Source organism: Schistocerca cancellata, chromosome 9 (assembly GCF_023864275.1).
Source record: "Schistocerca cancellata isolate TAMUIC-IGC-003103 chromosome 9, iqSchCanc2.1, whole genome shotgun sequence".
NCBI lineage: Eukaryota > Metazoa > Arthropoda > Insecta > Orthoptera > Acrididae > Schistocerca > Schistocerca cancellata.
This window is the reverse complement of record NC_064634.1, coordinates 145,522,827-145,545,766: the sequence shown is the minus strand read 5'-3', so window position 1 is coordinate 145,545,766 and position 22,940 is coordinate 145,522,827. Positions and strand designations below refer to the sequence as shown.

At 45.3% G+C, this 22,940-nt stretch overlaps 1 protein-coding gene across 1 annotated transcript in view; it reads left to right on the top strand.

The window, feature by feature from the left end:
- The window catches only part of LOC126101241 (potassium channel subfamily K member 3-like), a gene marked incomplete at its 3' end in the record, with an annotated part of 334,125 nt that extends 311,897 nt beyond the window's left edge, over positions 1–22,228 (top strand). Inside the window, exon 5 of the mRNA XM_049911929.1 lies at positions 22,166–22,228. Within this exon, the coding sequence (XP_049767886.1) occupies positions 22,166–22,228 (63 nt within the window). The remainder of the gene's footprint in view (positions 1–22,165) is intronic.
- Between the last annotated feature and the right edge of the window lie 712 nt (positions 22,229–22,940).

The following is a 22,940-nucleotide window of genomic DNA, read 5'->3' as shown; positions in this document are numbered from 1 at the left end:
GTGGTTATAGGTATCGACAGTCTGCCTGGTGAGCTATAACACCTTAGAATGGTGTTCCAACAAAACTGCTATTGTGATGGCCAGATACGTCATACATTCCGTTCCAAGCAAGTTCAGAGCAGGGACGTAAATGAAGATGCAGAGGCTTCCAGTGCAACGGCCTTCTTGCCATATCTTGGCGGCATGTCTTCAAGAATAAAAAGTATCCTGAAGAGATACGACATCAAGTGTGTTTTACGGCCACTAGCAAAATTGAGGAATTTGTTGTGTACAGTCAAAGACGATCGTGGTCATAGGAAATATGGGGTATATAAGATCCCATGTCAGTGTGGGAAATCTTATATTTGACAGATTCGCCGAACCGTGCAAGAACGTTGCGTTAAAACCCCATCGTCATACACGCCTTGGACAACCTGATAAATCAGAAGTAGTGGAGCATTGTCTGGACATGGGGCGTCACATGTTTTAAGCGAAGGCGGAAATTTTATACCCAGTTTATCTTTTTGGGACTGCGTTCTTAAGGAGGTCCTACAAATCCGTACGAAGGATAGCCTTCTCAGGGATGAAGGCTTACAATTAAGCGCCGTCTGGAATCCAGCATTTGCTGCGTTAGATTAAAAAAGATACAACAGCAACTTGCAATTCATGAGTTGACGCAGCTCACTGCTGAGTCTTAATTCAATTTTTAAGCACAGTAGCGTCTTGCGGCACGCTCTTTGCCCATCACGCACGCGTGGAACACCTTTCTGCGCCTCTTGGCGAGGGCACTATGCGCATCGCTTTCTTCAAACTGCGAGCGTCTTCCCGCACACGCGTATTGCCTGCTCCTGGCCTGATAAATTTCGACTGCGCCGCGCGATTATCATCAGTCGCGTCTGGTAGCAGTGACCAGAGACCTACCATTTCCTGAAGTTGTCGAACAGTTGTATAGACGAAATCCACAATATGACCCGGTGGCAAACCCGAGAAGGGTATCTGCAGGTAACATTTTGTCTATTGTGCTTTTGTTACAATGGAAGAGAGTGATTGAAGAAGTACAAAAGTATGATGGGTAATGTATGAGTTATTGATAACAGCTGAAGATGCGAATACTTTCATAGGTACTAAGTAAACTACAATGCTCCAGGATTTTTTGGCAGTGAGGGGAGGAGGAGGAGGAGAAGAAGAAGAAGAAGAAGAAGAAGAAGAAGAAGCGTGAATAGGTCAATTGCGAAAGATAATGTGTGAACCTTCCCACTGATGTCTGAACCATAACCGCAGCCACAGTGTAATGTTATCTGGACACATGACATGGACCATGTCCAATTTGGCGCTCCCTTAAATCACTAAAATGGCAACCTACATCGCAGTCTGTCTAGCCAACCCAGCCAGGGGCTGAAATCCAAAGCATGGCACACCTGAGTTCAGGTTCATCCTGCCTTTAATAGAGCAACTTGTGCGGTATGTCCCTCAGTTACTGACTGTTGATAAAATACGCATCTGGGAGACTGTTTTAACCCAATATTTGGCAATGGTTAATAGGAACATGCAGGATGTTTTGCCCCTATTCGTAACAGTTGATGCTCTTAGTGATGTGCAATGCCTGTAGCACCTGCCTCTAGAGCTGGATGAGCATATCGGTGATGCTCCTTCATTCATTAGGCGGATCCGTGACAAAGCACGCTGCTCTTGTTTGGATCTTTTCTGTCTCTTCCATTAAGCCTATCTAATGAGGTTCCAACACTGACGATCAATTCCCAAAATGCAGTATAACATCGTTTCCTTTCTGTGCTCCCAGTAGATCTTAGTCTGGCATCTGGATCTTCTGCAACTAGGGCAGAATTCCAAAGACTCATCTGCAGTCGTCTGGACAGCCGTGGCTTTACCTGCTGTCCGCATTGTGCCAGCTCATTACGGATGTCCCCTCATCCTATCCAGTGCACACAACAGCCTTCGGCGAACACTGTCCTACCTGTCGGCAGCGTCACTTTTTACAAGCTGCGTTTATTTAATGGTAACCCTCGGCCCACTTTGATCTGCTGCCTACCTGCAAAATTTTCAGCCCAGCCAATCAAGAAATAAAATGCTTACAAGTATTTCATGTATTGGCAAACACTCTCGGAGAATATCCAATAAAAATAAAGTAGTACGCTCTTTTCAAATGAAATTAATTTGATCTACATATCAGTCTATATAATTTGCATACCAAATATCGATAATGTGAAATAAATGAAACCGCCTGTTTCCCAGTCTTTCACCCAGACAACTGGAAAACCGTGGCCTGGTCAGATGAGCCCTGTTTTCTGTTGCTAATCGCTGATGATAGGGGTGGAGCAGACCCTACAAAGACATGGACCCAAGGTGTCAACAAGGCACTGTGCAAGGTGGTGGTGGCTCCACAATGGTATGGACTGTGTTTACATGGAATGGACTGAGTCCTCTGGTCCAGCTAAACCGATCATCAACTGGAAACCGTTACGTTCGCCTATTTGGAGACCATTTCATCGACTTAATGTTCCCAAACGTGTCACCAGGCTACAAACGATCAAAATTGGTTTGAAGAACATTCTGGACAATTTGAGTTAATAATCTGGCCACCTACACCACACGACATGGAACCCACCGAACATGGAATTTAATCAAGAGGTCAATTCGGTCACAAAATCCTGCACTGACAACAATTTCGCAGTTATGGAAGGCTTTAGAGGCAGCATGGTTCAGTATCTCTACAGGGTACTCCCAATGATAGTTGAGTCCAAGCCTCGTCGATGTGCTGGATATCGCCAGCATATATTGGGTGATCAAAAAGTCAGTATAAATTTGAAAACTTAATAAACCACGGAATAATGTACATAGAGAGGTAAAAATTGACACACATGCTTGGAATGACATGTGGTTTTATTAGAACCAAAAAAAACCACCCCATTTTGCTAGGCGCGTGAAAGACCTCTTGTGCGCGTCGTTTGGTGATGATGGTGTGCTCAGCCGCCACTTTCGTCATACTTGGCCTCCAAGGTCCCCAGACCTCAGTCCGTGCGATTATTGGCTTTGGGGTTACCTGAAGTCGCAAGTGTATCGTGATCGACCGACATCTCTAGGGACGCTGAAAGACAACATCCGACACCAATGATGCCTCACCATAACTCCGGACATGCTTTACAGTGCTGTTCACAACATTATTCCTCGACTACAGCTATTGTTGAGGAATGATGGTGGACATACTGAGCATTTCCTGTAAAGAACATCATCTTTGCTTTGTCTTACCTTGTTATGCTAATTATTGCTATTCTGATCAGATGAAGCGCCATCTGTCGGACATTTTTTGAACGTTTTTATTTTTTTGGTTCCATTTGACATCCACTGCTGGATAAAGATCGCCTTCAGACTTCGGCATGCCATTCATGTTATTGTTGTCCCAGCATTTTTCTAGTGACGTCTACCCAACTTCCATTAGGCCATCCTCCCAGACTTTTCTTTTCTCTTGGAGTCCATCAGGGAACTTTCTTGGTCCATTGACCATACATTCGGTTATGTGCAGATCATTTGCATTTAATTATCATTACCGTCTTAATCACGTCTTCCACTGCCTTATTTATTTTTCTCTCTCTCCTAATAATTGCCAACGCGCCTCTATCCATTGCCCGCTGAGCATAAAGGGTCATACGTCACCCTGCTACAATCAAAATTGGTGATATGCACTCACTGCAAAGTTTCCATTTTCCATAGGAAGCTTAGTTTTTGAAAGAGTGTTTATATTATTAAAGGCCCGCTAAAGAACTTTTATTTATCTATATAAATACAGAAATCCGTAGCCAGGCACATTTTTAAATAATTGTTTATTCCATTAACTAATTTTCAAAACATTTCAGGCACATCTTCAGATGTTGAACACGGAAGTTACATATTTATTTTCCCAGCGTGACGCCGGGCATGGCCCTGTGACAAAAACGTAGATAAAAGGACTTTGATGTATCGCGATGAGTAATGGTTATACGACGAGTTGTATCGAAAAATAAATTCTGTTACTTATTGAGTCAGTATGGACGGCCTTATAGATGGTATCCATATGGCAGCTTCGATTTCGATTGCCAACTGCCCACAGATAAATCACTTTTAACTAGTAATACAAATTTATACCGACTGGCACGATAAATCGCCAGCATCCAGCACATGCTGTAGAACTGGTGCCTGTTACATACATATTCACTAAGAGATTTGACATACTTCACTCGGAGACAATCATCGGGTTTTTGATGCAGATAATACCACAGAACTGTGCTGCTCTCCCCATCACTGCAAAACACTAAGGAGACAAATTAGACAATAAATAATTTATGAAGAACATTCTGGATACCATAACAAAAAACTGCATGGTTCAAAGTGCAAATAAGAAAGTTTTTTGTTACAAGTGCCATTAACACTGAGGCACTACTCTTTATTTGTGGCAATATAAAGACAGCAATAGAGCAGTAAAGTTCCAAGTAGTAGGACTGTAGTCAACAATATCCATTTCGTTCCTTTTTTATTAAAAATTTTTACAAGAGAATAACAAAATTAAGTTCAAGAACAATGTCTTTCAGTATTGACTTACGTTCCTTCCGCAACTCCATTGTTCGAATCAGACGTTGCAAAGTTTATTGTACAACGTCCTGCGCTGTTGACGAACAAACGGCTTTTCATAACGTTTCCAGACACATTTTGTTTGTCTGTTCACTTCTCTAACTTATTTACTGTTTTTGAGGCGCAAATTATCTCCCTCCATTACAAAAATGTCGTATGATACCAACAATAGCTTTCATGCACTGTGCTCGTAACACAGACTGTGCATCAACTACACTGAGAGAAAATTGTCTGTAACACCGGAGTGGAGTTTTGCTACGTAAACGAACGTTGGTAGGCGTATTTCTACATCTGAAACATAACTGATATTGAAATTTCACGCATGAGAGTGTCGCCAGTAGCGTCACTATGAGGATGGAAATCAGGTGTGGTTTACATACACGCTGTAACAGTCGTGAGCGTTACGTACCTTTACGATTGGACGTGGTGAGTTGATGTCACTCAGGAATTCCTTTAACGCGACAAAGAAGCCATTATCACCACCTCACTGAGTTTGAACGATGTCGTGAAATAGGGATGCGAGGAGGTGGATGTGCCATCCGTGATATTGCAGAAAGACTTGAAAGGTATGTAACTACTGCATATGATGTCTGGCAGTGGTGGTCTCGAAAAGGTACGATCGCAAGAAGACTGGGCTCCAGACGGCCACGTAGCGCTACCAAGAGGGAAGACCATCGTTCTCGGCGTACAGTTCTGTCGCATCGTATTTAATCTGCAGCAGAAATTTGAGCAGTAGTTGGCACCACACTGACACAACTAATTGTTACAAATCGGTTACTTCAAGGGCAGCTCCGAGCCAGACGTCCTGTGGCGTGCAATCCACTGACCCCAAAGCACCCCATTTGTGATTTCAGTGGCGTCAAACGAGAGCTCATTGGAGGTCTGTTGTGTTTTCTGATGAGTGCTGGTTCTGCCTCAGGGTCAGTGATGACTGCAACAAAGCTGTCTGCGTACTAGACGCACTGGATGTACAGCTGGTCTTATGGTCTGGGGTGCGTGTGTTGGTTAGAAGCAGGCCATTCGAGGGCCTGCAACCAATCTGTCTGCGTGCTAGTTTCCCTGGACCTACACCTGGAGTTATGGTCTGGGTTGTGATTTGGTATAACACCAGGAGTACTCTGGTGGTGGTCCCACGTACCGTGATTGCGAAGTTGCACGTCAGTCTGGTGATTCGACTTGTGGTGCTGCCGTTCATGAACAGCATTCCAGGGGGCGTCTTCCAACAGGATAACGCTCGTCTACATACCGCTGCTGTAACCCAACAAGCTGTACAGTGTCGACATGTTGCCTTGACCTGCACGACTTGTCTCCAGTCGAGCACATCTGGGACAGTATAGGGCGAAAACTCCAACGTCATCCTCAGACAGCATTAACCGTCCTCGTATTGACCGACCAAGTGCAACAGGCATGGAACACCATCCCACAAACTGACATCCGCTCCTGCACAACACAATGCATGCACGTTTGGATGCTTTCATTCAACATCCTGGCGACTACAGTGTTTATTAATGTACCAGCATTTCACAGTTGCCAAGTCTTATCTCACGCTTACATTAACCTATTAATCACTTAAATACGTTACCCAGACTTCAGTACTATACATTATTTATTTTTTGGTGTTGCTATTTTGCCGGCCGCGGTGGTCTAGTGGTTCTAGGCTCGCAGTCCGGAACCGCGGGACTGCTACGGTCGCAGGTTCGAATCCTGCCTCGGGCATGGATGTGTGTGATGTTCTTTGGTTAGTTAGGTTTAAGTAGTTCTAAGTTCTAGGGGACTGATGACCACAGCAGTTGAGTCCCATAGTGCTCAGAGCCATTTGAACCATTTTTTTTTTGTTGCTATTTTTCCCGCAGTGTAAATGGAGGAGACCTAGGTGCAGGGCACTTTTAACTCCATAGGGAAGTACTGCATAACACAAAGACCATGTGCCGTCTAGTAATGAGCATTTCAAACTTTTCTCCATCATTTGGCACATGGAACAAGTCTATGGACATGGAACAGCGTACCAACAAAACAGCAGCACAGGAAACGCGTTTTATGAAAAAATGGCACTTACACTGCCTAACCATCGGTATTGTTTCGTTTATACCAAAGTGAAGCTTTATTTTTTATTTCGCTTCGTAAAGTATATTCTTACATTCCCTCCACCCCTTGTATCTAAGTCCGCACACGTTAACAAACTATACAGAACGTGTAAAATTTATGTGCGCGCAGTTCACGTTCTTTTAATCCTTATTGTTGCTGATTTTCACGCTTTCTTTCAAAGTAGTTCGTTGTTAATGTTTATGCGAAATAGATACAAAACAAAGGTGATTTTAGCATGTCCCATTAACATGTACACTACTGCTCATTAAAATTGCTACACCAAGAAGAAATGCAGATGATAAACGGGTATTCATTGGACAAATATATTATACTAGAACTGACATGTGATTACATTTTCACGCAATCTGGATGAATAGATCCTGAGAAATCAGTACCCAGAACAAACACCTCTGGCCGTAATAACGGCAGAGCTTGGATGGCGTGTACAGGTACAGCTGTCCATGCAGCTTCAACGCGATACCACAGTTCATCAAGAGTAGTAACTGGCGTATTGTGACGAGCCAGTTGCTCGGCCACCATTGACTAGATGTTTTCAGTTGGTGAGAGATCTGGAGAATGTATTGGCCAGGGCAGCAGTCGAACGTTTTCTGTATACAGAAAGGCCCGTACAGAACCTGCAACATGCGGACGTGCATTATCCTGCTGAAATGTAGGGTTTCGCAGGGATCGAATGAAGGGTAGAGCCACGGGTCGTAACACATCTGAAATGGAACGTCCACTGTTCAAAGTGCCGCAGCCATGGACTCCGAGCTGATAGTCAATGCTGCTGAATACGTCGTCGAACTGTTCGTGCAGATGGTTGTTGTCTAGCAAACGTCCCCACCTGTTGACTCAGGGATCGAGACGTGGCTGCACGATCCGTTACAGCCATACGGATAAGATGCCTGTCATCTCGACTGCTAGTGATACGAGGCCGTTGGGATGCAGCATGGCGTTCCGTATTACCCTCCTGAACCCACCGATTCCATATGCTACTAACAGTCATTGGATCTCGACCAACGCGAGCAGCAATGTCGCAATACGATAAACCGCAATCGCGATAGACTACAATCCGACCTTTATCAATGTCGGAAACGTAATGGTACGCATTTCTGCTCCTTACACGATGCATCACAACAACGTTTCACCAGGCAACGCCGGTCAACTGCTGTTTGTGTATGACTAATCGGTTGGAAACTTTCATCATTTCAGCACGTTGTATGTGTCGCCACCGGCGCCAGCCTTGTGTGAATGCTCTGGAAAGCTAATCATTTGCATATCATTGCATCTTCTTCCTGTCGTTTAAATTTCGCGTCTATAGCACATCTTCGTGGTGTAGCAATTTTAATGGCCACTAGTGTATTAATTCCCTTCTTCTTCTTCTTTTTATGCCTTTAGGTATCTCAAAGGCTCCTGTAGAGCTGCTAAGTGTACGAAACCCCCCAGCGTGATACCTTGTTTAAGTTTCTCATTTCCCACTGTCCTGGTGAACAATGCTTTGTTTCCCCAGAGCTGTTACCATAGGATTTGAAACTTCATGACACATGAAAACTTTGTACCGGACTGAGAGTGGAACTCACAGTCTTGTTTTTAGTCAGCAGTGCTGTTAACAAAGTGACCTGCCCAGACACGACCTATGACCCGCCCTCACAGCTATCCTTCGGCAGTACCTTCTCCTCTTTTCCAAATTTCGCGCAAAGTCTGCTGCACAGCTCGCAGGACTACCTCCCATGGAAGGAAGGATATTGCGGAGAAGTAACTGGTCACAGTCCAGAGAGGTTGTTTCCAGCAAGAATCTTTCACTCTGCAGCGAAAAGTGTGCTGTTCTTAAATTTCCTGTCGGATTAAAACTGTATTACCTACCGGGATTCGAACTCGGAACCTTGCCTTTGATTGATAATGCCTTTACCGATTGAGCTACCGGCTCTCGACTCACAAACCATCTGGTTATCTCAGTTGATTACAGAATTGCCCGGAGTTCTGAGTTAAGAGTCCAGATCAGGTACACAGCTTCAATCTGCAAACAAGTTCCACAACGGCGCACACCCCGTTGCACAGCAAAAATTCATTTGAGGAGTATATATTTTGTCGTGAAAGTCAAAAGATTTCTCTAGCTCTAAGAAAGAGAGTCAAAGCTGCAGTTCATCCTCATTGTCTTGTTTTGTAATTTACGCGTAGTTCACAACTCGCATTTGGTCCCTTGTGCTTTCTTTCGGGTCATCGGTCTTCTGACTGGTTTGATGCGGCCGGCCACGATTTATTCTCCCGTACCAACCTCTTCATCTCAGATTAGCACTTACACCATATGTGCTCAATTATTTGTCGGATCTGTTCGAATCTCTGTCTTCCCCTACGGCTTTTACCCTCCACAACTCCGTCTAGTACCATGTAAGCTATTCCCTGATGTGCTAAGAAATATCGTACCATCCAGTCCCTTCTTCATGTCAGTGTTGTCCACATATTCCTTTCCTCGGCGATTCTATGGAGAACCTTACCGATTCTTCCTTTATCAGTCCACCTTATTTCAGCATCCTTCTATAGCATGTCTCAAAAGCCACGATTCTCTTCTCGTGCAGTTCTCCCACAGTCCATCATTCAATAACATACAACTGTGTGCTCCAGACGTACATTCTCGGAAATTTTTTCTTCGCATTAAGGTCTTTATTTGACCAGAAATGCCCCCTTTGCCTGTGCTAATCTGCTTTTTATGACCCTCTTGCTTCGACCACCATATGTTATTTTCCTTTCATGGTAGGAGAATTCCTACACTGTGTTTACGTCGTGGTCCCCAGTGCTGATATTAACTTAATCATTAATCTCTGCTATTTTTCGTTATCATCATCTTCCGTTTACTGTTAATCCACATTCTTTCCTCAGAACATCTTGGCAGGTATCGTACTATTGGCATTCGCCAAACCTAAGCACTTCCATCGGATTGCGACAGGGTAAAGGATGAGTCATGACTTGTTGCTAGTCATCCACTGTCCGCGGTGTCGCTCTTTACATCTCCTCCAAGTACTATGAAAATGGTTCGATGAACCCTCTGCCAGGCCCTTAAGTGTAAATTTCAGAGTAACCATGTAGATGTAGATGTCCTCACTTAACGCTGACTACGGAAATGTGCGGCTTATGAGGAGCTGCTCGTTCATTGTACCCCATTCTTTTTAACTCTCACAATGACCTCGTTGTTTACAGAATGTTAAACGCTAATCTTCCTTTCTGCAACTCCCAATGCAGACCCATTGTTCTTGCTAGATTAATGGTAAAACACTACTGGCCATTAAAATTGCTGCACCAAGAAGAAATGCAGATGATAAACGGGTATTCATTGGACAAATATATAATACCAGAACTGACAGGTGATTACATTTTCACGCAATTTGAGTGCATAGATCCTGAGAAATCAGTACCCAGAACAACCACCTCTGGCCGTAATAACGTCCTTGATACTCCTGGGCATTGAGGCAAACAGAGCTTTGATGGCGTGTACAGGTACAGCTGCCCATGCAGCTTCAACGCGATACCACAGTTCATCAAGAGTAGTGACTGGCGTATTGTGACGAGCTAGTTGCTCGGCCACCATTGACCAGACGTTTTCAGTTGGACAGAGATCTGGAGAATGTGCTGGCCAGGGCAGCAGTCGAACATTTTCTGTATCCAGAAAGGCCAGTACAGGACCTCCAACATGCGGTCGTGCATTATCCTGCTGTAAGGTAGGGTTTCGCAGGGATCGAATGAAGGGTAGAGCCACGGGTCGTAACACATCTGAAATGTAACGTCCACTGTTTAAAGTGCCGTCAATGCGAACAAGAGGTGACCGAAACGTGTAACCAATGGCACCCCATACCATCACGCCGGGTGATACGCCAGTATGGCGATGGCGAATACACGCTTCCAATGTGCGTTCACCGCGATGTCGCCAAACACGGATGCGACCATCATGATGCTGTAAATAGAACCTGGATTCATACGAGGAAAAGACGATTTCCCATTCGTGCATCCAGGTTCGTCTTTGAGTACACCATCGCAGGGCGCTCCTGTCTATGATACAGCATCAAGGATAATCGCAGCCATGGTCTCCGAGCCGACAGTCCATGCTGCTGCAAACGTCGTCGAACTGTTCGTGCTCATGGTTGTTGTCTTGCAAACGTCCCCATCTGTTGACTCAGTGATACAGACGTGGCTGCACGATCCATTACAGCCATGCGGAGAAGATGCCTGTCATCTCGACTGCTAGTGATAGATGCCGTTGGGACCAGCACGGTGTTCCGTACTACCCTCCTGAACCCACCGATTCCATATTCTGCTATCAGTCATTGGATCTTTGACCAACGCGAGCAGCAATGTCGCAATACGATAAACCGCAATCGCGATAGGCTACAATCCGACCTTGATCAAAGTCGGAAACGTGATATTACGCATTTCTCCTCCTTACACGAGACATCACAACAACGTTTCATCAGGCAACGCCGGTCAGCTGCTGTTTGTGTATGAGAAATCGGTTGGAAACTTTCCTCATGTCAGCACGTTGTAGGTGTCGCCACCGGCGCCAACCTTGTGTGAATGCTCTGAAAATCTAATCATTTGCATATCACAGAATTTCCTTCCTGTCGGTTAAATTTCGCGTCTGTAGCACGTCATCTTCGTAGTGTAGCAATTTTAATGGCCAGTAGTGTACTTTGTAATTCATGAGTGCTTCTTTCTGGTCCTTTACCGCGGTTTTTACAACCATCCTCCGCAATGCTCAACGGTCTGTCTCCGTCAGTACGGGACGTCTGCTTGGTCATTGTTGTAGCTGTGATTGTTATTTCGAGTTTCCACGTCGGAGTCACGTCATCAACAGTCGACCTGAGAATCCTTAGAAGGGCTGAAATGTCCCTGGTGGACATGCAATGACTACTCCGCGATCAACCATTCTGCTGTTACTGCTTCCCTACTGACAGCACACCCCGCCTCCTTATATACTATCGGGCCCACTTCTCGTGACATATAGTGGCCAGTTCCGCATTACATTGGGATACCCGTATGCTTTTGATCAAATAGTGTATGTTTCTGACTTTATGCAGCTCTCCATGCCACTCTATCCTGTATAAGCCTCTCCGTCTCCGAATAAAGACTGCACTTACAACTTTCTGAATTTGCTTAATGTATTCATCTCCTGGTGTCCCCCTACGATTTGTAGCTCCCAAACTTACCCCGTTACTAAATTGGTGATCCCTCCATATCTCAAAATGTGTCCTATCAAGCGATTCCTTCTTTTAGTGAAGCTGTGCCTCAAATTTCTTTTCTCCCCCATTCTTTTCAGTAGCTTTTATTAGTTACTCGACTTACCCATCTAATCTTACTGTTCAAATTGTTAATCGTCCATGTTTCAGTTCCGTACATGGCTACACACCAAACAAATACTTTCAGAAAGACTTCCTAGCACTCAAACCTATGTTCAATGTTAACAAATTTCTTTTCTGCAGAAACGCTTTTCTTGCTGTTGCTCTTCGGCTATCATTATTTATTTTCTTGCCCAAATAGCAAAATTCATCAACTACTTTTAGTATGTCGTTTCCTAATCTAACTCCCCGATCCTTGCTTTGCTATTGCTGATGTTCATCTTATATGCTCCCTTAACCCGCCCGGCTAGACGCGCGATCTAACGCGCTGCTTCGTGAGAGGGAAGGCGTGCCGGTCCCCAGTACCAACCGATCCGATGGATTAGTGTCGAGGTCCGGTGTACCGACCAGCCTGTGGATGGTTTTTAAGGCGATTTTCCTTCTACCTCAGCGAACGCGGGCTGGTTCCCCTTATTCCGCCTCAGTTACACTGTTTCAGTGATTGCTGCGCACCGTCCGCTGTGACCGAGCGGTTCTAGGCGCTTCAGTCCGGAACCACGCAGCTGCTACGGTCACAGGTTCAAATCCTGGCTCGAGCATGCATGTATGTGATGTCCTTAGGTTAGCTTAGGTTAGTTACGTTTACGTAGTTCTAAGTCTAGGGGACTGATGACCTCAGATATTAAGTCCCCTAGTGCTTAGAGCCATTTGCACTTTTATTTTTTAACTGCGCAAACACCGTTTCGACGTAGCGTACACCGTCATTACTCTACCACAAAGACATTAGGGGTAAGAATCGTCTGGTATGAGACGTTCCCCGGGGAGAGGGGGAGGGCTCTCTGGCTCTGAGCGCTATGGGACTTAACATCTATAGTCATCAGTCCCCTAGAACTTAGAACTACTTAAACCTAACTAACCTAAGGACATCACACAACACCCAGTCATCACGAGGCAGAGAAAATCCCTGACCCAGAGGGGGAGGGGGGGGGGGCGATCCACTGCGGGACGGACCGCACGATAGCCCTGGGTTCGGTGTGGGGCGGTAGTGGGGTGGGTGGACTGCTGTGGACTGTTGTGGGGCTCTGAACCACTGAGGGCTACGGCGCGATGAAGCCTCTCCATCGCTCCTAGATCCCCGGTTTAATATAAACATACATATATGCTCCCTTCAAGAAACTGTCCATTCTGTTCAGCTGCTCTTCCGAGTCCTTCACCGTCTCTGATAGAATCACAGTGTCATCGGCAAACCTCGTAGTTTTTATTTCTTCTCCACAAACCTTAATTCCTACTACAAATTTTTCTTTGGTTTATTTTGCTGCTTGTTCAATGTAGAGATTGAGTACCACCGGGGTTAGGCTACAAATCTGTCTCACTCCAGTCTCAACCACTAATTCGCTCTCATGTCCCTCGGCTCCTATAAAGGCCGTCTTGTACAAGTTGTGAATTGCTTTTCGCTCGCTGTACTTTACCCCTGCTACTTCAGAATTTCAAAGAGAGTATTCCAATCAACATCGTCAAAATATTTCTCAAAGTCTGCAAATACTATAAACGGAGGTTTGTCTTTCCTTATACTATAGAATTATATACAGGCAATTCATATTTTATTGATACTGGTATATTGTGTAAAGAGGATTTGAAAGACAATGTAGGCATTATTCTTCGGAGTCGTAAGCTGTGAATGTCCTACAACTGTGTGCAAGAGTGCTGGAGACGCAAGTAGTGAGCTTTACCTCACCGAGGGAGGTGAGGCGGAAATCAGGGGACGGACACGCTGTTTGCTGTCTCCAGCGGCTCGGCCCATGTACAACACAGGGGTGACGTATGTAGTGCGGCGACCGATACGGGCCTGGGACGCGAGTCGGTCTATAGGAACAAGCGGCTGTGTGCGGGGGCGGCTCATCAGCTCGAGCAGAGCTTGCTGGTCAGGGGGATTGGGGGGGGGGGGGCAGATGGCCTCGTCACTGCGTCCCGCTTCCCAAGTAGGGCTCTAAATGTAACCACTAAGCTCTGTACACTATGCTCTCGATACTGCGCGAACGTACCCCTTGCACAGTATTCGCCACTCGTTACAGAATGTCGTTACTAAAGTATCCATTACACAAAAGTACATTTCTCCTAACCTATCAGGTTGTGAGAAGAACCGAGGTCGTAACAGCATCATTTGATTAAGATATTTTTCATTAATAGATACTTCTCTTCTCTACGCTGCTGAATAGCCATTGTGGCTGTATTGGAATTTCTTATTGGTGTATTTATTTTCATTTAAGCTAATACGCGTTTCCGGCTTTCACCCATCTTCAGTTAGCGTAATACATATTTGAGTCTTCAGTCAGTACATAGTTACAGCATCGACAGCAAATTGGACGCTGAAGCTGCCTTGTGCGAAATAACAATTTTGCTTAACTAACACACTTGGCGAATTCCATAATTACGATGTATTGCTGTTTACGTGTACTTCCTTTCTATTCTGCTTGCTATTATTCCTAGCGCCGATATCGATGTGTTCTGGATGTGGCCCAGATACATTTATACTTCCATTTTGCACAAAAGCAGCCCATTATCCGCCATGTTCACCCTGTAATCCCAGATTACATTTATGGTCAAAGATTACATTTGGCCACATCCGTAATGGTGAGGATCGGAATAACAAGAAGCAGAACAGAAAGCAAGTACGCATAAACAGGAATACATCATAAATATACAACTCACGAGGTGTATTAGCTAAACAAAATGGCAGCTGTAATGTCCAATTTCCTCTAAATCTTGTAACTATGTACATCTACATCTGCATCATACTCCGCAAACCACCTAATGGTCTGTGGCGGAGGGTACTTCCGGTACCACTATCTGATCCCTCCAACCCTGTTCCACTCACGAATAGTGCGTGGGAAGAATCATTTAAGGTAAGCTTCTGTATTAGCTATAATTTCTCGAATTTTCTCCTCGTGGTCAATACTCCAGATGTATGTGGGGGGAAGTAATATGTTGTCTAACTCCTCCTGAAAAGTTCTGTCCCGAAATTTCAATAGTACATCTCTCGTGATGCACAACGCCTCTCTTGCAACGTCTGCCAGTGAAGTTTGTTTAGCATCTCCGTAACGCTGTCTCGCTAGCTTAACTATCCCGTGACGAAACGCGCCGCTCCTCGTTGGATCTTTTCTATCTCCTCTATCAGTACTACCTGGTGGGGATCCCAGATCGATGAACAACACTCAAAAATTGGGCGAACAAGCGCCTTATAAGCCACTTCTTTTGTGGATTAGTTACATGTCCTTAAGATTCTTCCGATGAATCTGAGTCTGGTGTCTGCTTTTCCCACTCTCTGTTTCATATGGTCATTCCAATTAAGGTCGCTCTGGATAGTTACGCCTAGATATTTTATGGAAGACGTTTTCTGAACCTGTTTGTCATCAATAGTGTAGTTATGCTGTGTTGAATTTTTTTTCCTATGTATACGCAATATGTTTCATTTATTTACAATCTAGGCCAACTGCCAGAGTCTGCACCATTGATCAATTCTCTGCAGGTCATTCTACAAATTCTTACTATCTTCTGGCGTTGCTACTTTGGTATAGGCAACTGCATCATCTGAGAATAGCCTTAAAGAGCATCTGACGCTTTCTGCTAGATCATTCATATATATATATATATATATATATATATATATATATATATATATATATATATACATCGTAAACAGGAACGGTCCTATCACACTTCCCTGTGGTACTCCGGATATTACCTTTAGATCTGTTGATTTAGTTCCATTAAGAGCGACGTGCTGAGTTCTATGTGCAAGGAAGTCTTGAATCCAATCGCAGGTCTGCTCCGATACTCCGTAAGTTCGTATTTTTTTCGTGCGGGATGGTGTCAAATGCCTTACTGAAATCAAGGAACACGTCATCAACCTGAGCGTCATTGTCCACTGCGCTGCGGATCTCTTGGAGAAACAGAGCGAGCTGAGTTTCGCAGGATCTCTGTTTGCAGAATCCATGTTGATTTTTATACAGAAGGTGTTCTTTTTCCAAAAAACGTCATAATCTTGACCGTATAACATGTTCCATAATTCTGCAACAGATTGACGTCAACGATATAGTTCTCCAATTGTGTGATCTGTCTTACGGCCTTTCTTAAAAACGGGAATGATCTGCGCTTGTTTCCATTGGTTAGGTACCTTTCGTTGCTCAATCAATCTACGATAAATTACTGCTAGAAGGGGATCAAGTTCTTTCGCATAATCTTTATAGAATCTTATAGGTATCTCATCTGGTCGGAAGCCTTTCCATTACTAAGTGACTGTAGCTGCTTTTTAATTCCGCGATCGGTTATCTCAGTATAGCCATTTCGACGTTCGTACGACGATTCAAATATGTACGAGTATTACTCTAACCGAACATTGGTCAAGGCTCGAAACGCGTATCAGCTGGAGACCCAAAGAACACCTGACCAATATCGTGTAGAGTCCCCGCGAGCCCGCAGGAGAGCAGCAACGCGACGAGACATGGACCCGACTGATGTCCGAAGCGGTGCTAGAGAGAACTGACACCACGAATCGTGCAGGGCTATCCATAAATCCGTGAGAGTACGAGGGGGAGTAGATTTCTTCTGAACAGCACGTTGCAAGGCATCCCAATGTTAACGTCTGGGGTCTTTCGTGGCCATCGGAAGTGTTTAAACTCAGAAGTGTTCCTGGAGCCACTGTGTAGCAATTCTGGATGTGTGCGTGTCGCACTGTCCTGCTGGAATTGCCCAAGACCGTCGTAATGCACAATGGACACGAATGGAAGCCGCGTAGGGTAGCCGCGTGGTCTATGGCGTCTTGTCACGGTCCGCGCGGCTACCCCGTCGGAGGTTCGAGTCCTCCCTTGGCCATGGGTGTGTGTGTGTGTCGTCCTTAGCGTAAATTAGTTTAAGTTGGACTGAGTAGTGTGTAAGCTCAGGGACCGATGACCTTAGCAGTTCGGTCCCATAAGACCTTGCCACAAATTTCCAAAATTTTCCATGAATGGATGTAGGTGATCAGACAGGATGCTTACGTATGTGGCACCTGTTAAAGTCGTGCCTAGACGTATCAGGGGGCCCAAATCACTCCAACTGCACATGCCCCACGCAGTTACAGAGAATCCACCAGCTTGAACAGCCCCTGCTGAGATGCAGGGTCGACGGATTCATGAGGCTGTCTCCTTACAGGTACTCGTCCACATCAGTGTATATAACAAAGTGACTGGTTGCTGTGTTTATTAAAATAATCAGCAGAGACCAAGCAGTCATAAAGGCGAAGGGTGGCTACTCACCATATTAGTAGGTGTCGAGATACAGGGTGATCAGAAAGTCAGTATAAATTTGAAAACTTAATAAACCACGGAATAATGTAGATAGAGAGGTAAAAATTGACACACATGCTTGGAATGACATGGGGTTTTATTAGAACAAAAAAAAACAAAGTTCACAAAACGTCCGACAGATGGCGCTGGACAGCAAAACCTCAGTGACTGCGCATGACAATCGTGTGTAAAAGGAGCTGTAATGAGAGAGAGAGAAACAGATGCGCCAGCAGTCACAGCATGTTTACGTTACCTGAAAAGGCGCTTTTAGTGAAGCTGTATTACCGGAATGGGGAATGTGCTAGTTCAGCGTTACGATCCTATCGCCATAGGAAGGGGATTCGAACGGGTAAAGGACCGTTGACAAATGCAGCTGCGGTGAGAATGATTTCTAAGTTCGAAGCCACGTGTTGTTTAGACGATAGACCCCGTAGTGGCTGACCGAGCACAAGGCGTAATGCTGTTGAGATAGTTCAGGAAGAAATGGAGACTGTAGCGGGTTCGTCTATTCACGGGGAAGTCAGCGCTCGTACAGTCGCACGTCGCACTGGCGTTCCATACACTACTGTTTGGTTGGCACTTAGGCGTACCCTCCGTACCCTGTTACCTGGCGATTTAGTGAAGCGGAGGGCATTTGCGGTGTGGGCGTTTCAAAAGATGGCGGAAGATGACGATTGCTCGAGTAACGTGTTTTGGACCGACGAAGCTCATTTCATGCTCCGAGGGTCTGTCAACGCCCACAACTGCAGAATTTGGGCTACCGAAATTCCTAGAACTGTCGTGGAAACTCCATTGCACGACGAGAAAGTCACGGTATGGGTTCTACCGTTATCGGGCCTTTTTTCTTCGAGGAAATGCGTGATTCTGGTTTTGTAACTGCTACCGTGACAGGTGAGAGGTACGCCGATATGTTACAGCATCGCATCATCCCCAGCCTGGCTGATAAACACCTGCTGGAACATACGATGTTTATGCAGGATGGCGCTCCACCCCATATTGCTAGACGTGTGAAAGATCTCTTGCTCGCGTAGTTTGGTGATGATCGTGTGCTCAGCCGCCACTTTCGTCATGCTCGGCATCCCAGGTCCCCAGACCTCAGTCCGTGCGATTATTAGCTTTGGGGTTACCTGAAGTCGCAAGTGTATCGTGATCGACCGACATCTCTAGGGATGCTGAAAGACAAACATCCGACGCCAATGCCTCACCATAATTCCGGACATGCTTTACAGTGCTGTTCACAACATTATTTCCCGACTACAGCTTTTGTTGAGGAATGATGGTGGACATATTGAGCATTTCCTGTAAAGAACATCATCTTTGCTTTGTCTTGCTTTGTTATGCTAATTATTGCTATTCTGATCAGATCAAGCGCCATCTGTCGGACATTTTTTGAACTTTTTTTTTTTTGTTCTAATAATACCCCATGCCATTCCAAGCATGTGTGTCAATTTGTACCTCTCTATCTACATTATTCCGTGATTTATTCAGTTTTCAAATTTATACTGACTTTTTGATCACATGATACTTTTAACTAGATTGAGTGTAATGTTGATGCATTAATTTGTTCTGTAATCGGTGCTGATATTCAAGACAATAAAAGTGGGTTAAAAGCTGTGAGCTATCTGGGGAAGTTAACCTTGCATTACTGAGCAACTGTTTCACCAGGTATCCAGTCTAGCTTACCGAATTCCCAACCAGACTAACATTAATTATAATCTTACGATAGCCGGTGATGTATATATAAAAAGATAATTTAAATAAAAAGAAATAAATTAGTTTATATTTGGACATATATTTTAACATTGATCATTGTTCCGTTAAAATTTCAGCTTATTAAACTTGATTCATAACTAAACTGGTGCCTTATTTAGGATAGTGAAAATGTGAGTTTTTAATGTTACGGAACACATCAAATTTGAAGCCAAGAATGGGGGAGACTGCATACAACACTGCATTCATAAAATAACACACGAAGAACGTTGAAACATATACAAGAGGAAATTAACCACAACCAACCGATTCAATTTTCAACCAAAGAAGTTACGTTCGTAGCGCAATCCTGTCCGTCATGAAATTACCGCAAACTGGTATACTAAATGCATACTAGCTCTCTGTGAAATCTTCCCGAAAAGAATAGCTGAGGACTACTTTGTTGATTACACTACATGCTTCACGTGGTCAACTTGGTTTACACAAAGAGAGAAACTCCGCAATAATTTTGATAATTAAAATAAATTACACCGAAACACAAATTACAAACGAAAAACCTCGAACTGGTTACTATCGTCTTACTATTAACCTGATGGGTCAAACAACTGTATAAGCACGTGGTATTGGTGTCACAAAGTACACCCCATGTGGGTTGAACATAAAAAAAAGTTGCTATATTGAAAAATATTGTCAAGACGAGACATTATAATTCACGCACATTCGCATTTAAGATTGACGATCTTAGTTAGAGTTATGGATCATCCACACGTGGTTCCACTTTACTCACAAAGTAGTGACAAAGCAACTACTGGAAGATATTCTGAACTTCACACTCAAATTACACTGCGTTGCAATTTAAGATAACATTAAATATTTTAGATCTAAACCTGAAATAAAGGTGATTAAATTTTCAGTTAGGCTTAACTTAAGAAATCCATTGTCCTATGGACTTAGTAGAGACGCGCTTAGCCGGAGATCTTACCACTTCAGACACTCGCCGCGGACCGACTGCCGTGGGACCCCAAGGGTGCTTCACAGATACAAACGGAAGTGAGCAGAGAGGCAGCTCCCTATACCAACATAACAAGGGACGGACAGGACCATACTAAGAACAGAAACCTCTTTGCTTTTAGAAAGCGTAGCTACCTGCTCCGACGTTGGTCCTACTGTTCTCTAGCAGACAGGCTTGGATGCTAAGCTCAAGCATGCAACTAGAAATACATTTGCTCATTCATCCTTTCACACAGAAGGGAAGGGGGATGACAGTATCTTATCATATACAGTATACAGGGTGTTACAAAAAGGTACGGCCAAACTTTCAGGAAACATTCCTCACACACAAACAAAGAAAATATGTTATGTGGACATGCGTCCGGAAACGCTTACTTTCCATGTTAGAGCTCATTTTATTACTTCTCTTAAAAACACATTAATCATGGAATGGAAACAGACAGCAACAGAATGTACCAGCATGACTTCAAACACTTTGTTACAGGAAATGTTCAAAATGTCCTCCGTTAGCGAAGATACATGCATCCACCCTCCGTCGCATGGAATCCCTGATGCGCTGATGCAGCCCTGGAGAATGGCGTATTGTATCACAGCCGTCCACAATACGAGCACCAAGAGTCTCTACATTTGGTACCGGCGTTGCGTGGACAAGAGCTTTCAGATGCCCCCATAAATGAAAGTCAATAGGGTTCAGGTCAGGAAAGCGTGGAGGCCATGGAATTGGTCTGGAATTGGTCTGCCTCTACCAATCCATCGGTCACCGAATCTGTTGTTGAGAAGCGTACGAACACTTCGACTGAAATGTGCAGGAGCTCCGTCGTGCATGAACCACATGTTGTGTCGTACTTGTAAAGGCACATGTTCTAGCAGCACAGGTAGAGTATCCCGTATGAAATCATGATAACGTGCTCCATTGAGCGTAGGTGGAAGAACATGGGGCACAGTCAAGATATCACCAACAATGCCTGCCCAAACGTTCACAGAAAATCTTGTACAGCAGCAACTTCTCTGGAGCTGACATTAGGGTTATCGTCAACTGCACGAAGAATTGCCTCGTCCATTGCAGGTGTCCTCGTCGTTCTAGGTCTTCCCCAGTCGCGAGTCATAGGCTGGAATGTTCCGTGCTCCCTAAGACGTCGATCAATTGCTTCGAATGTCTTCCTGTCGGGACACCTTCGTTCTGGAAATCTGTCTCGATACAAACTTACCGCGCCACGGCTATTGCCCCGTGCTAATAATAAAAATAAAAAAAAATAGTTCTGAGCACTATGCGACTTAACTTCTGCGGTCATCAGTCACCTAGAACTTAGAACTAATTAAACCTAACTAACCTAAGGACATCACACACATCCATGCCCGAGGCAGGATTCGAACCTGCGGCCGTAGTGGTCGTTCGGCTCCAGACTGTAGCGCCTAGAATCACACGGCCACTCCGGCCTGCCCCGTGCTAATCCATACATCAAATGGGCATCTGCCAACTCCGCATTTGTAAACATTGCACTGACTGCAGAACCACGTTCGTGATGAACACTAACCTGTTGATGCTACGTTCTGATGTGCTTGATGCTAGTACTGTAGAGCAATGAGTCGCATGTCAACACAAGCACCGAAGTCAACATTACCTTCCTTCAATTGGGCCAACTGGCGGCGAATCGAGGAAGTACAGTACATACTGACGAAACTAAAATGAGCTCTAACATGGAAATTAAGCGTTTCTGGACACATGTCCACATAACATCTTTTCTTTCTTTGTGTGTGAGGAATGTTTCCTGAAAGTTTGGCCGTACCTTTTTGTAACACCCTGTATAAAAGAAAGCGGATGTAGGTTCCGTATGAGACGGTGTGACACGAATTAGATATAAACTGTGTTTTAAAGTGTAGTGGTGTGACAGATGGTTCTTAGTTATGTGTAAAAGTAGCGCGTTCCACTGCTCAGTCTCCTCCCAGATAGAGTCAGAAACACCACAGTAAATTTAGGGTGGAATGTATGCCGTAAATGACAACAGGTTTAAGAAATTAACATGAAAGGAATCCAACAGAGACCTTTCAAGTGTAGTCTACCTTTGGGGCTACACAGTGGCTGAGGGCTGTGTGCTGTGTGTGCGGCGGCAGGACGAGGTGGTGCTGCTGGTGCGGCGCGTGGCGCGCAACTTCCGCGGCGGCGGCGGCTCCGGGTCGGCGTCGGCGTCGGGCAGCGGCGCCGGCAGCAGCGACGACGCAGGCGGCGGGGGCGGCTGCGGCCAGGGCGAGGCGGAGGGCATCGCCATGGCCGTGGTGTCGCCCGCCGTGTCCTGACACCGGCCCGCCACGCCGGCGGCTGCGGCGGCGGCGGCGGCGGCGGGGGCGGCGGCCAGCCCCACGGCGGGAGAGCCGCCGCCTCCGCCCCACGGCCTCGTCTCGTCCGCCTCCACCCCCAAGAAGTACCCTCCGCCGCCCCCGCCTCCGCCCCCACCGGCGTTGCCACAGAACAAGCACCACAGCCTGCCGCGCCGCGCCAAGACGGCGGAGCAGCCCCGCGGCCACCACCATCACCACCACCACCAGGCGAGTCCCAGACCCCGCTGCTAGCTGCTGCCCCTGGCCACTGCTATGAGGTCCAAGCTCCTCGCGACGAAATCCTTGTACACGGTGTCCCAGGAAGAATCCATACAAATTATAAAAATTGGATGTACGCACGAGTGTGTGTGAGTGTGCGAGTGCACGCGTGCGTGCGTGTGTGTGTGTGTGTGTCTGTTTGTGTGTGTCCCACACCTCCTCCTAAATCACATAGCCGATTTCAAGCAACCTTGGCATACATGTGCCTTCATGTATCTTACTGTCATACGACAATCGCTGTTGGGGTAGGAAGCACGTACCTATCAAATAAGTGGGAGTGAAAAAGAAGCGT